At 42.2% G+C, this 15,496-nt stretch overlaps 1 protein-coding gene across 1 annotated transcript in view; it reads left to right on the forward strand.

Moving 5' to 3' along the window:
- The window catches only part of LOC142588573 (MAM and LDL-receptor class A domain-containing protein 1-like), a 273,168-nt gene that overhangs the window by 59,760 nt on the left and 197,912 nt on the right, over nucleotides 1-15,496 (forward strand). Inside the window, exons 8-12 of the mRNA XM_075700413.1 lie at nucleotides 5,258-5,351; nucleotides 8,420-8,569; nucleotides 9,953-10,091; nucleotides 10,729-10,840; nucleotides 13,653-13,740. Of these exons, the coding sequence (XP_075556528.1) occupies nucleotides 5,258-5,351; nucleotides 8,420-8,569; nucleotides 9,953-10,091; nucleotides 10,729-10,840; nucleotides 13,653-13,740 (583 nt within the window). The remainder of the gene's footprint in view (nucleotides 1-5,257; nucleotides 5,352-8,419; nucleotides 8,570-9,952; nucleotides 10,092-10,728; nucleotides 10,841-13,652; nucleotides 13,741-15,496) is intronic.

Consider the following 15,496-nt stretch of genomic DNA (forward strand, 5'->3'; position numbering starts at 1 on the left):
CAGTGTCAGTGTTTGTTGGCTGCTTATGATTTGGCCATGATAAGCGGTTTGTAATCGTAGTACCTAAATATTTATATTCATCAACCTCCGTCAAAGAGCAATTGTTGAGAGAATACCTGTAATTAAGAGGGCATTTTTTGTGTGTAATGCGCATGAAAGCTTAGTTATCACTGTTTAGTTTCATAGACCAATCCTTACACCATTTGGAAACGGCACAGATGTTAGTTTATAGGCATTGTTCATCGCTAGGAGTGATAACGGTTTTAAAAGTATGCAATCATCTGCAAAAAGCTTTATACTTATTTTTGACGTATCTGTGGAGGTAACAATGCCATTTATGTACACTAAAAAAAGAACAGGTCCCAAAACGCTACCTTGAAGGATTCCTGATGTTGCAGGCAGAACGTCAGACGCGCAGTCATTCACTTGTACATATTGCTTACGATCAGAAAGGCAGGAACGAATCCATTTAACCAGGTTAAGAGGTAGGCCTCTGCCCTGTAATTTCGAATTGAGTTTGCTGTGCGTGACGAGGTCGAACGTCTTACTAAAATTCAAGAATATAGCACCAATTCGATTTCCCGTATCAAGCGATGCGGCAAACTCGTGAATTGTTGTGACCAATTGTGTTGTTGTTTATAATTGTTTCCTAAAGCCGTGCTGGAAAGGTGACAGATAGTTATTTTCTTCAAGAAAGGAGGTGATGTAATGTGCGACTATGTGTTCTAAAAACTTACATGTCGTGCAAGTTTAAGAAACAGGCGGGTAGTTTCCAACGTTCAGACGATAGCCTTCTTTAAACACTGGCGCTACACGTGCCGAACGCCAATCATCAGGAACTAAGGAGTTTTCGAAGGAAAGACGGAAAACATGTGTCAAAATATGTGCAGCCGGTTCGGCATACCTCTGCAAAGATGTGCTTGGGATATTATCCGGACCAGCTGACGATTTCGTTTTCAGGTTAAGTAGCAAACACTGTACCGCTCTCATATGTTGTAAAATCGGGTGACACTACTGGAAGAGAGTTATCATGCGTTGCCTCGTACCCGGAAGTGGTAAATACGGAACAGAAGTAATGGTTAAACTCAGCAATTTTCGGGGCATCATTCGCGAGACAACCGTCAACGAATATTTCACGCGGTACAGCATCTGTCTCGTCTAGATATGGCAAGAATTTGTGAGGACTTTTTTATCAAGAAGTCAGGCAATTATTTAGTGAAATATCTAACCTTTGCATCGGAAAGTTCAGTAACAAGCTCGTTCTTTAGGTCAGTAATTATGTTGACGGATTTCTTCTGTTTTCTTAGCCGTTTTAGCCTACGGGGTAAATGGATAATTTCCCTGGTCATCCACTGATTGTTTTTGCTAGTACGAACATATTCGTGAGGAACGAATTTGTCAATGCAATAATGAACAGTCTCTTTTAGAGGATCCCAGAGTGTCGTGACGCTGCCCATCATGTTATCACAGAAGTCCCACAAACGGTGCCATATGGCGTGGTCGTCAGCTTCAGTAAAATCCTTAATTAATTTTTTCTTGTTGAAAGTATTGTTTCTTGTTGAAAGAATCGCCCCAGCAGTTTAGTAGAAGTAGAATGTGGTAACGTTATTTGCAGTATCACGAATGGAATAAAGCAGTCATCGTATGCGTGCACCCGACGTAGGTATGATTACGCCATGTGTCCTTGGATAACACAGCCTGTTCTAGCACTATTGAAGAAAAAAAAAGACTACTATTACAGTAAGCTGAAGTTAAACAAAACAAATGAATATTACAATGCTCAGTTTAAGTACTTCAGAAATCAGTCAGTTGGGCTATTGCGTAAATCTAAAAGGGCATATTATGCACGACTCGTTGCCCGTTGCGACACAAAACAAACATGGCAAATAGTCAGAGAAGTGACAGGGCTCTATAACAAAAAGAAAATTCTCCCTGACAACGTCACAAATAGCCTTACGAATTATTTTAATGATTACTTTGCCACGATTGGCGAAAACATTACGTAACAATTTAGTACTGCACGACCCACCACTTACGTTGAAAAAAGTGAAAACAGATTGAGCTTTCATGCCATAACAGAAGAGCTGGTGACGTCTGCTATAAAAAAATCTACGGTTGAACAAAGCCGCAGAAATAGATGGTATACAAGCTACAGTACTAAAAGACAATCCAGATGTTTCGAGTGCTCCACTTTTTCATCTATTTAACCATTCATTAAATGCGAGTACCAATACAAAATGTACCAATATACAAAACGGGCAACCATAATATTCACAGCAGCTACAGACCGATATCCGTATTGAGTATAGTAAACAATATCTTTGAAAAATTAATCACTCAACAGCTGAAGGACTTCCTTAGCAAGAATAACATAATCTGCCCAGAACAACATGCTCTCGTCCCAGGGAAATCCACATCAAGAGCGGTGCTTACTTTACCTCAAATACTGAACTCTGCCCTCAACCATCAAAAGATTGTTATCGGAATCTTTATCGACATAAAAAAGGGGTTTGATAGCATTTGTCACTCGGCACTACTGAAAAAACTCAAGTGCTATGGTATTACCGATGGCGCTCATGACTTATTTTCCAGTTATCTCACATCGCGAAAGCAGAAAGTGCTAATTGATGGCTTTTTATCCGAATCTAGGAATGTCACATGTGGTGTACCGCAAGGATTCGTATTGGGTCCCATTTTATTCGCTCTATACGTTAATGATTTCCCGCGAACTCTACAATAATCTAAAACATTAATGTATGCGGACGATACTGTAATTTTATTCACAGGTAGTTCACTAGAAACCTTACAATATACTGTATCTAATGAACTACTAGCTGTTTCAATGTGGTTTTGTGAAAATCAACTATTAATAAATGCCGATAAAACAAAATACGCTATTTTCCGTTCACGAATGAAAACTGTGAACTACGTTTCAATTAGAATATCATTGAACGATCGAACCATTGAATTTGCTCCGACTATTAAGTATCTAGGCATTATATTTGACAGTAACCTTAACTGGAGAGACCAAATCATTACCGTTTGCAAAAAGTTGTCATTCAACTCTTACACTCTCATACGAGCACGTCAATACTTTGATTTGACATTGCTACGAATATTATATTTTAGCCTATTTCACTGCCACGTACCTTAGCTATTGTTGCGAGTCGTGGGGCCAAACGCACATAACATACCTCACCCCGTTATTCCGATTGCAAAAACGAGCTGTTCGTGTGATTACTTTCTCCTTGGTGCGTCATTCCTCTAATCCTTTATTTCCGAGGCTGCGTACACTGCCGTTTACTGACATACGAGACTACAAGATTTCCTGCTTAGTAAATAAAATAATAAACACAAACACACCTCTGCCGCGTGCCATTTTCACATTTCCGTCGTTTAACACCATGGCATGTACCGCAACGGTAATCTTAATCTCCCTTTATGTGCGAATGTGTACGGCGAAAGATTAATTAAATTCGCAGGTGTTAAGCTGTGGAACAATTTGCCTCTTGAAATAAAACTAGCAAGAAATTTTGACATTACATGCAAATGCCACTTCTTATCTTATCAAGCACGTTCTTGAGTTTTGCTTTTGTTTTGTTTGTTTTTAGCGCAGTACTGTGATTATATATAGTATTTACCGCTTATGTATGATACTTTCGCTATTTGGTTTGTATAAGACTGCTAATTATTCCAAAAAATTTTTTGTATTGGACGCATCACTAGCCGCTTTAGGCTATCGGACCAAATATCTTTGTACGCACTTTTCATATTATTGTGTAAAAAATTTTCTTTTGAGTTGATTTGATTTGATACCCGTAGGAACAAACTTTCGTGACCATCTTTTTCGTTCATAACAACACCAGATAATGGGTTTTTTAAGACTATGGCTACGCCACCACCCCTAATTGGGTGATCTCGACAGAAAACAGTATAGTTTGATGTTACTGTGATGCAAGTTTGCTTGATTGTCGTTAAGTAAATTATTACAAAACAGTGTGTAGTATTATAATTGCATGTGTAAGACCCTTCCGTGCAGGTCACCTCACATCTTTTTTCACCAAAAACATAGACTAGAAATTATGCTGTACAAAAAGAGACATAAATGAAGATCAAATGAAAATGCATAAAAATTAATGTTGGTGATGAAACAAATGATATCGAAATAAGTTATTGCTGATAAGAATAAATACACACAAAAGGCAGATTACCTGACGGGAAGTAAAACCTAACATCCTGCGCTACATCCTGTCGCTTCATGTGCCTTTTCTGTTTACTCATTTTTTTACATTGTAACATTTATATCGAATATGAACCAAATAGCTTACCATTAAGTTATTTTGCATCCGATATTACGAAGATTTATTGTAGACACACACTGAGAAGAAAAAGATAAAAAATTCGCACGCAGCTGGCGACCTGAACCAGTAAGCGTATTAATGTAGGCTGTGTATGACAGCTCACCATATTCCCTTGTATGTTTGCGTGGAGGAAGTGAACGCAACAAAATGAAGTTGGAAGGTTTTGAAAAACAAAACAAAAAACAAATGAAAACATAATTCGGAGAGAATGAAGTCGCTTAATCTAAGACTGAGACAGCGTGCTTCTGATTATTGGAGTGTCTGAGAATGTAGGCCACAGATATAGAACGCCCACTTGAATTGTTTAGACAACGATGCAGGAGTTCATATGCTGCATGTCATAGCTTGGGCATTACGTGAGAAAATGCTTCGCAAAGACATTCGAAATGGGACTTGTAGGTGCTGCTAGTAGGCTCGTTTTTCCCACAGCGGGGCTAGGTGACATATCGGGACGAAAATGATACAAAACAATGTCTGAGGTGTGGCCGAAGTTTAGGAATGCTCGGAATCATATGATAGTGTTCATGCATTACAACAGCGAAAACTTTGATTATTATTTGAACCATGACGGGTTAGTTTGTTTTAACTTTCTCGTAGGTTCAAGAGCGCGAATAAGCACATACTAATTCCTAAACCTAGCACTTAAGTCGACAAGCATGCACACTCAGAGCTATATGCGGTTTGTTTGAACACAGTACTCCAAAGAATGTGTGTGGTTCTCTATTTATTGGACATAATGCCACTCCAGCCTCGAGTATTTTGCTGTGGCAGTACTTTTCAGTTCATTTTTAGATGTGCTGTATACAATGTCGCTCTAACCTGAGATATTAGCCTATGGCAATGCTTTGAAGTCTCTTTCTAAATTTTTTGTGGATGTTTTTGTATTTATCATGCAGCTTCATTTTCGGTGCTATTCCACCGTGGAATCGGGCAACAAATTCTACTGCGCAATCGATGATGTAGAAGTCTATCCTTGCGGCGACAAAAAAGGCAAGCAATTACTGCAGCGCACACTGTTTCATCATTTACATGAATTGCACATGATTTCGTCATTTTTGTCCCTTAACTTTCAAATGTCAGAGAATGCAACTTGGTTTAGTAGTTCGCAATAGTAGGTGTTGTCTTTCATAACTTTCAATTAGGCAATCATTAGCGAGGGATTGCAGCAATATTTTCAAAGTGCTGCGCTCAGGTGTTTTTGTTAGATATTCAAGAAATCTCTATTACCTTGCGTTACATATGCAGAAATTTTGGATCTGCGCTTCTTCTATCGTAGGTAAACAGTTTTTCAAGTGATTAGCTTGGTACTTTCGCTGGAATTATTCTTTATATCGAGGGCCACTGCTTAATTTTTTTTTCACTACGGCTAACGTGATTTGTTAGTCGACATTAGCATCATTCGCGTGCTTAAGTTAGTAACCTACAGAGAAAGCATGAAAGCGCTAAAGAATGGTATCTTTGACACATCGCTTGTGAAGCTGGTCGAAGATTATATAAGGCAATAGAGAGATATTTCAAAGAAATGTTCCAAAATTTAGGGAATTCATATTTGTCAACATCTTTGCACTGGATTTACTCAACAACGTTTAGAAAAACAAAAACAAAACATAAACGCTTCACCACCTATGTGGGCGACATCGTCAGTACACAAATGGTTCAATAGGCGAATACATCCTATTTATCTACGAAGCAGCTGTAAACATCCGGCCGGGGCCATGTTTAAAATGGCAGGCCGACATACCACTGTGCATAAGTCATGAATCCACGAAGTTTCTTGGGCCCCATCACTGCTGCCGTGCAAACGTTTTCACATTACTAAAATCAAACACCTGACCTTTTGGACACGTGTTTGAATGCACAAAATCATCTTAGCGAACTGTTCTTTGCTTTGCAGTCTATGTGGTAAAACAGAAACCTATCGCCAATGCGAAGGGGCAATGGGGGTTGCCACAAGTTTCTACACTGTACAAAGGCATTTACTGAAATAGGTAATTTGGGCCCATATCACGTGTTTATCCTTAGCTTATATCAGCTATTCATAGCAGTACAATGGGCTGATGGATTGTCATCAAGCTGCACCAAGGCTTTTTTTGTTGTTTGTTAGATTCTCCTTGGTCTGCTAATAAACTACGTATAGCAGTGTGAGGTGAGGAACACGCCATTGGTTGCTTTAACAATCTTTTAATAGAAGATAGCGTAAATATTCGGTGTACAAGCAAATAACACATAGGCTTAAAGACAAGGCTATCGACGTTTATTTTGAAAAGCAGCGATATTTTTTCTTAGTCTTGCGAGAACAGGGCTGACCTTTCCCGCGGTAAGAAGAACTTGGCTTACCGGTGGCGATCTAACACCGCCGCGGAACGTAAGCGTGGCGCTACTCGAGCGGCCTAAAATTTATTAATGCGGTGAGCGTTCTTCGCCTACTGCCGGCGACTTGTGTCGAGCAACCTAGCCTCTTTAGGGCGCTTTCTCTTCAGTAAAAGAATTGACAGTCGCTTAAGTATTCTTACGTGATTTGAATGTGAAATCATTAGCACTTGTCTAAGTTATCACCCTAAAGTAAAGCTCCACCTTAATCCACTTTAATGAAATTTTCGGAGCGGACCAGATCCGACGTCGTAGCTGTTCACCGCGGGATTTCGCAGGGCGAGCCGCTGCAAGTCCAGCGCCAGAAACGCGACGTCATCACTTGGTCACGTGGGTTTTGGTACCATCGGATGATAACAACGGACGCCGAATTTTCCGCTTCATAGGGCATATAATGCTTTCGCATTAAAGAAAACCTTTTAAAATTTATCCGGTGCTGGGGCAGCATAGAACCCGTGCCACATGGGTTCTTCAAGCAAGGCAGCCTGATGTTTCAGCGCTGCGCCACGAATGCCACTGGTCAGCGAGGGATTAACTCTCAGCGTTAGCACGTGCCAGTGCACAACCAGTGCACTGGCGCGTGCTAACGCAAAAGGAGGGGGACTTTGCGCACCCGCCACTAGATGGCACAACGTGTCCAGAGGGAATTGTGAGAGAGAAGCAGTACGGTGTGTCGCTACATTGATGGAATGCTAATCGCACTAACGTCGACAGTAAGATCATGGCATTGTTCATGCCAAAAACTTTCACCCACACACACACACACACACACACGCACGCACACACGCACACACGCACGCGCACACGCACACACGCACGCGCACACGCACACACGCACGCACACACGCACGCGCACACGCACACGCACACACGCACGCGCACACGCACACACACACACACACGCACGCGCACACGCACACACACACACACACACACGCACGCGCACACGCACGCGCACACGCACGCGCACACGCACGCGCACGCGCACGCGCACGCGCACACACACACACACACACACACACACACACACACACACACACACACACACACACACACACACACACACACACACACACACACACACACACACACACTAAATAAATATGTGTAAACTTGCCGTTAAAAGTCCACTGCTCTTCTGCTTACTTTAACGAAACGTTGTTTTATGCACTGAAGCACAAAAATAACTAGTACGCCAACGTATATTGTCGCACACTTTGCACAATTAAATTCTGATGTTTTACGTGCGAAAACCGCAATATGATTATGAGGCGCGCCGTAGTTAGGGGCCCCGGAATAATTCAGACCCCCTCGAATTCCTTGTTGTGCAACCATTGTGCGGTACACGGGCGTTTTTTTGCAATTCGCCCCCATCGAAGTGCGGCCGCCGCGGCCGGGATTTGATACCGCTACCTCGGCCTTAGCAGTGATACGCCAAAGTCGCTAAACTACCACGACGGGTAAAGTAATTAGTTAAAAATTGATTTAATGAAAGTATTAAATTATTTGCTTATGCATATTGATTTCTCGTTGAAGTAATGTCCGTGTCTTCGTGTAATCCGCCTCAAGGGCTAGAATTGGAGTATCTGCCACAGGTGACTTTTAAAATTTTGGTATATTAATAAGTAATAAAAAAAAGACGTATGCGCTTTCCCACTGTCATCTCTGCCACTTGACTTTCTGCTTAGGGGAGAAGCTATCCTGCGGATTTGACGATGGCCATCTGTGCAAGTGGCAAACATCCAGTGAGGCGGGAGACACCCCTTGGTTGCTCAGTGATATCGAGAACAGTCTTCCTGAGCTTCCACGTCAAGATCACACTCTTGGAACATCGCAAGGTTTGTAGCGAATTTAGATAAGAAGAAATCGCGCGATATTGATACCACGGCAACAGCATGATATGTATTTGAAGCGCACGCATCGGGGCGACTAGTTGCAGTTGCAGTTCGATTCCCATCGGCGTGTAGCCGACTTCGTACATGAGGGCAGGGGCGAATCCAGCGTGTGTATCGAGAGAGGGGGTTCAATAAAACAAAGCAAGAAGGGGAGGAAGCTCACTGCATGCAAAATTTTGTCAGCGGCCGGAGTAGTGCCCGCATGTCTTGGCCTCTGAGGGTGGGATGGGGGCTTTTCTGGGAGCATGCATTGTCAAGAAGAGCTTTAGCTCGGGCCCAACTCCGACGCGGCCTATTCAAATACATGTAAAACGCAAAAACGTTTTTATGAGGTAACCCCTGGACCGATTTTGATGAAATTTGTTGCATTTGAAAGAGAAAGTTAAATTCTAGTGACTGTTGGAAGCGGAATTTCGATTCAGCGCTTCAATTTTCTTAAAACGTTTTTCAAATATTTGACTGTTTGAAAAAAATAGAAGCACGAAGTTGACAAGTTCATAGCTCTGCATCAAGAACAGATATCGCGATTCTGTAAACGGCATTCATTAGATCATTCAAAGCGGACAAATTCAATATGTCATTTTGCATCTTACGTGAATGTGTTACGTTGGTTACAACGGTTTTGCAAAAGTTGTATTTCCCTATGATTAAATTTTTTTTATATTTATGTGTAACATGTCAATTTTGTCCGCTTTAGATGTACTATTAGATGCAATTCACAGAAATATATTATCATTTTTAGTGGTTGAGTTACGGAGTTGTAAACTTGATAGTTTCGTTTTTTGAAAATTTTCGATTTTTGCCAATTTTTAATAAACAATTGACGACCTAACTCAGAAATTCGAAACCAACAGTCACTAGATTTTAAGTTTGTCTTTTAAATGCAACAAACCTCGTCAAATTTGGTGCCGTGGTTGCCGAGAAAAACGAATTCTCCTTTTACATGTATTTAGATAGGAGCACTCGAGCTAAAGCTTCCTCTTAATACAGCTGTCTTCGCTGCACAGAGGGCAGTACGACTCATGGTGAAAATCCACTGCCAGCTGAGAAGCACGGGCCCAATTGATTTTTGTTCGCAAGTGCTCTTCGCCCTCGACTTTTGTTAATAATATGTCAAACATCAGGATTGGCTGGCATCTGCTTTTACGAACAGTTTTTGCGTAACAACTTTATACGAATGCGGACCCAGAATGTCTCGACCCAGTGGCCTACAGTAGACGGTGCGAACGCCTACGTAGCCGCATACCGGTCCCGTGCTTGTGACAAGTATACAGAGGCGGGGGTTGTACATCAATTAAAGCCAGCGCTATACTCTCCTTTGCCCAGGGAAGTTCATCTATGTGGAAAATAAAGCGAAAAACAGCACCCTCAAGGCCACGCTCCTGAGCCCCCCACTAGACCCGGACTGGGTCGGGGCAGCTTGTCTGTCCTTCTGGCACTTCGCAGTTCTGGAGCACCCAAGCAGGTGATCACTTGTAGCATAATTCAGTGCGATAACTTACTGCATTATAATATCAGTGAATCTTGAAAAGACGTAGAACGGTGGAAGAGAAGAAGAAAATAAATTTTATTAAAAAGAATAGTCCGGCAGTTTTGGTTGTGGTGGCCTCAGGTGGCGGCTCGAAGTCCATGGACTCGGGCGGCATCTTCGGCTTGCCGGATGCAATTTATTTTAATTTGGAAAAGTGACAGAGCTATTAATTTATCTACCGTAACCAAACCTCGCTTTTATTTTGAATGGCGAAAAGTCTCGGCTTTCTTCACTAATTGTGCAGAGGGTGCCCTACATACAGTGCTAAATGTTTGTCGAGTGATACACCAACTAACAACATAAGGTAGTTATAATTATAAATTTGCAGTAAGTTCTGTGCGGCAGGTTGAATTGAGCAGGTGGTGTGTAGGATGTTTAATACATGTGAATAAGCCCTTGTCTCAATATATTGATTATTTATCTTGGCGAAGTAATATAATGTTGTCACTATTCCGCGAATATTTTTTTTTCAACAACGCACTTAATTGGCACCGATGGAACAATTACTTGGAGCTTAGTTTATCATGTATATATTTAAAAACTTCATTAAGTTTTACATACTTTTTTTCAGCTGCAATCTGACAGTATCATCAGCCAACGAAAGTGAATGGTGGTCGAGTTCTCAGCAATTGAAGCGTTCTTGGAGTCAAGAAGTTATCCGGATTTGGCTACAGAAAGGCAAAGTGAGAAGTCATAGGTTTACCCTTAAGGACTAGACTGCTTGCGTAATTCCCTGCTACGTTGCTTACAACAGACGTGCCCGACCACGAAGATTGTAGTGAACGTTGTATCTCGATGGGGCGATGAGTCTTCGTGCACCTAAACGTGAAGTGAATTAGGGTAGAGGCTTGGGCGAGTTGATCGTGGTTTATAACGGCAGTGTTTTCGTAGCGCATGAATGCTGGACAGGAAGGACAGAGACGAGTAAAGAGCGCTAACTTACAACTGATCTTCATTTGCGGATGAGCGTAATATATATGCGGGGCAAACAGGAAAACACACAGAAAAGGGGGATGCGCAGAGCCAGCACATCATCGATAAGTCAGATCACTTCACGTGCCCACGATTGCCCTGCGCTCGGCCCAGTAATATCTCTAAGGTCGGGACAGAGCAATGGAAGGGGTGCTTAGATAGCGGTCACCTAGAATACACTCCGTGTCTAATATTACTCGGGTTAACTGCGACTTATGCCTTGCCAACAACACGCACCGGTGAAGGAGGGGGTGCACTTGCAATCCCGGCAATGAACGCCAAGATGCCCCTGTACCGTATTCTACACGTTGATTCGGTGCTCGCGCAAGTGGTCGTTGAGACATCTGCGAGTTTGGCCAACATAAGTCTTACCGCACTTCAGTGGGATCGTGTAAAGGACGCGTCCTACGCACGGAATGAAACCGGGCTTGTGCTTGATGGAGCACGAAGAAAATTTAGCGCGTGGTGCGTTAACTCGCTTACATAGCTTCTGTAGTTTCTCTGGAGCCGAGAAAACCACACGAACTCTAGTGCTCTGGTCAATCTTCTTTAACGTGTGCAAAATGCTGGGCACATAAGGCAGAACGACAGGCCTGTTATTTTCTGAGATGTCACGGTTCTCGGGACTATGTCCTCGTTGCACGATCTTGAGCAACTTTTCAGCCATCGAAGAAAGAAAGTGTACTGGATAATTGGCTTCTACCAGGCGCCTCGCCTGTTGAGGGAAACTACTTAGCAATGTGTGGGGGCAAGATTTTTTTAGGGCGTTGATAAGGCAAAGGTGCTTCTCTTAACTAACTGCTCCTTTTAACTAACTGCTCCTCTTAACTAACTGCTCCTCTTAACTAACCTTGATTGGGCCGAGCTGAAAGGCAAAAGTAGTTACTGCTTCTTGGTTCATGCATCCAGCAAACACAAGTTTGCTGGATGTAAAAATAAAAGCTTCAAGTCAAGAAATTGTAGGGTGTTTATATATTATGCTCGTCCGTAAATAAAGATCAGTTGGTAGTTAACGCTCTTTATTCGTTTCTGTCCTTCCTTTCCTACTTTCGTGCGCTACGCAAACACCGCGTGGAGTGAATCTTCTCATCCATAAGTGTCCCTAATATACCATTCATTTTCCTGCCAGGATGAAAAGTTTAGTTCTCTGAAAGCATTGCACGTAGTGGAGGTTGTCCAGAGAGAGAGAGCGAGAGAGAGAGAAAGATAGAAACAACTTTATTGAGGCGAGCTCGACATCTTCTTAGACACCGTCGATGGAAGTTGTTCCCTCTTCACGGGACCCATATGCTTCCCTAGCCGCCTGGCCCTTGGAGATCAGGACGAGCTGGTCTTCCAGGGCGAGGCTGGTTAGCAAGGTCTCCCGTCACTCGGTAAGGGTGGATGAGGAATGGGGTAGGGTAGTGGGGCAGGTTAGATGTGGGAGGATTGCCTTGATGAAATCGTATACTCCAATGACGCGTTGGAGCGTGCCTAACTGAGTTTTGCAGAAATCACATTCCTTCTCGTACCTTTCCGGGTACATCTTGTTTTGAGAGAGAGAGAGATAGAGAGAGAGAGAGAGAAATAGGAGTCGAAAGTCAGGGCAATTCGCGAGCCCAGCATCACTTCTCGTAGTCATTCTTGCTATTGCCTGCCTACGTGAGCCAGCAAAGTGGGCAACGTCGGTCGTTCGCACGCGTAAGCAAGACAGTCACAATACACGGACTGTTTTGAGACTTCTATGCAGTCAGTGAAATGTGCGCAGCATCGAGTAAAGGCGGCGCCAAGGCGAATTTGGCGTGGCGCGCCTGCTTAGCTTCATTACTCATGGCTTTCGTGGACACAACGTCCATATATATATATATATATATATATATATATATATATATATATATATATATATATATATATATATATAGGAACATAAGCTCACGGACGAGTCGCTGTGCTCGGCCACGAAACTGTGACGTCGGGAGCCGAAATGTAACATGGACCTCTTGTCATGCGACCCTCAGTGGCTTTCAAAGCTAATTTCACGTCACAGAGCAGTAAGCACTTAGGACATGTCTGGAAAAAGGCACACAACCTCCACCTTACGTAATGCGTAATACGTAATACATTAGGTAATGCGGAGGTTGTGAGTTTGGTTCCCACCGGAGACAAGTTGTTTTTTTTTTCGACCACTTCCGTTTCCCTTTACCTTATCACTTCTACATTTCAATGAAATCAACAAATAATTTGCCCTATGCTTTCCACGGCTTCATTAACTGCTGGCTTCATTATGGGGGTTCGTGGCATTTTCTTTTCCATTTGCTGCTTTATTTGACACATGCATCTATACGGTATGCATGTGGTATGAAGGTAAGCAAGATAAATGTTGAATGATTAGAAGTAATAAAAGAAATAATAAAAAATGCACTTCGAGCGTAATTACATTAAAGTTAGTTCAGTAAACGTGGCCTCACTGCACAATGATGTGAAAAATTATGTTGTCAAAACGTGAGATGCAGATCGAATAACGTTTATTTTTTCCATTTGAAGGGTCAAGTGTCCATCCAGGCCTCACTAGAAACTGCTTTGATCGCTTTGGACGATATCATTCTGTCCTACGGCCCGTGCCCTTCCGAAAGTAAGTTGGTGTGGTGAATAAACTTGACAACTGAACCAACAGAAGAAAGAAAAACGAAATAAAGAAAAAGAAAAAAAAGAAAAAAGGAAACTTTCAAACAGATCAGTAACTCTTGCTCGAATGAAATGCTAAAATATAGTATAGGCATATATTATGTAAAATAGACATGTTTTATTGGTCTCTAATCTTGGCTCGGCTGCGCTCTCTGTGGAGTCTTTACAACTCGTAAAATGGCATTGCCAAATAGCAAACCAAATTTCACTTTCAGCGAACGCACTTAGCAAGCGCTGACTTGCGGCCTTGTTGATACAACATGTAAACTGGTGTTTAGCTCAAGTAATCTTAAGTCGATTGACGTAGTAGTTCTGCGGAAACCCGCATGGTGGAGCGAGAGTGGCTTTTCTTTTGAGAAACCCGTATCGGTTTCCTTCGTAGCAATCAGTACGAACAGGTGGTTGTCTGATTTTCCCTTTATTAATAGTAACTCGAGAACAAGACTACCCAATTTTTTGTGTCTTTTGTGATCCTTCTACAGGCCAGTTACGTCTCGCCATCGGGTGTCTGTTTTCTAGCCATACTTAATTTCTCGCATGACTGTCGCTTCGCTTGCATGGCTTGTTTATGCTTCGTCCCATTTCTAATCATGGCTTTATTCTTCTACTCACTGAATTGTGCTTTCAGCTATCAGTCTCAATAGGTACAGATCTTCATTAAATACTTGTGATGTATGTGTTTACATAAGTAGCGTTCTTAAAAAATATGCTTTTTGGTTTTGCAACCTTTTCTATCTTGTGTGTCGTATTCTTTCAGTAGGCATGGTTCCTATAGATAGCTGGCTCTATAGTAGCATATCCTCGCTTCTTACCATTCCACATAACAAAAACCCTAACTGATCATCGTACGCTTTAAAGCTGGCAGTTTAAAGGGACATTAACGAGAACAACAATATTCCTCACTGATGTAGGAAGGTGTGGCAACTGATGCATCAAATACGCCGAAGCTGTACAAGCGAGTTCTCATGTTGATTTCGGAACTGATGTAGGGGTCTGTTTGCTAACTCACGGCTTCGCTCAAACGCAGCAGCAGTTGCTGCTGTGTTCGAGCGCGGTCGTTGCTGGCTGTTCTTAGTGACGGCTTCCACGCAGGCTGCGTTGCAGCACCACGGCTTTAACTCTCAGCGCCGCAGCTGTACAAACTCCAAGCTGAGCTCCAAAGTGAAGCTGGTACAACGTGACTTCACAGACAAAATTAGAGATTACTGTTGCTGTTGGTGTTTATACGAATGAGATATACGCGAAGTAAGATTTATTTTATAAGCTTCGATAATTATGTTTCAAAGAAAATTTGAGGCTCTGACACGCGTCGCGTTGCGTTTACATTTGATATCGACTGCTGAGGCTTGCACAATGCTGACTAACGGCCACGTACTCTGCTACAGAAGACTTCTAGATAAGAGGAAATACGGGGTAGGATTTCTAATACATAAGGACATAGCGGGCAACATTGTTGAATTCTACAGTAATAATGAGAGGTTAGAGATAGCCGTAATAAAGCTGAATATGAGTTATAGATTAAGTGTAGTACAAGCCTATGCTCCAACCTCCAGTCACGATGATAAAGAAATAGAAGTTTTATGAAGGTGTAATTAGCCATGAGAAAGGTGCAAATTCAGTATGCTGTATTCATGGGCGACTTCAATGCGAAAGGGGGGAGAAATACAGGATGGTGAAAAAGCCATTGGCAACTACGACATCGA

Source organism: Dermacentor variabilis, chromosome 1, assembly GCF_050947875.1.
Source record: "Dermacentor variabilis isolate Ectoservices chromosome 1, ASM5094787v1, whole genome shotgun sequence".
NCBI lineage: Eukaryota > Metazoa > Arthropoda > Arachnida > Ixodida > Ixodidae > Dermacentor > Dermacentor variabilis.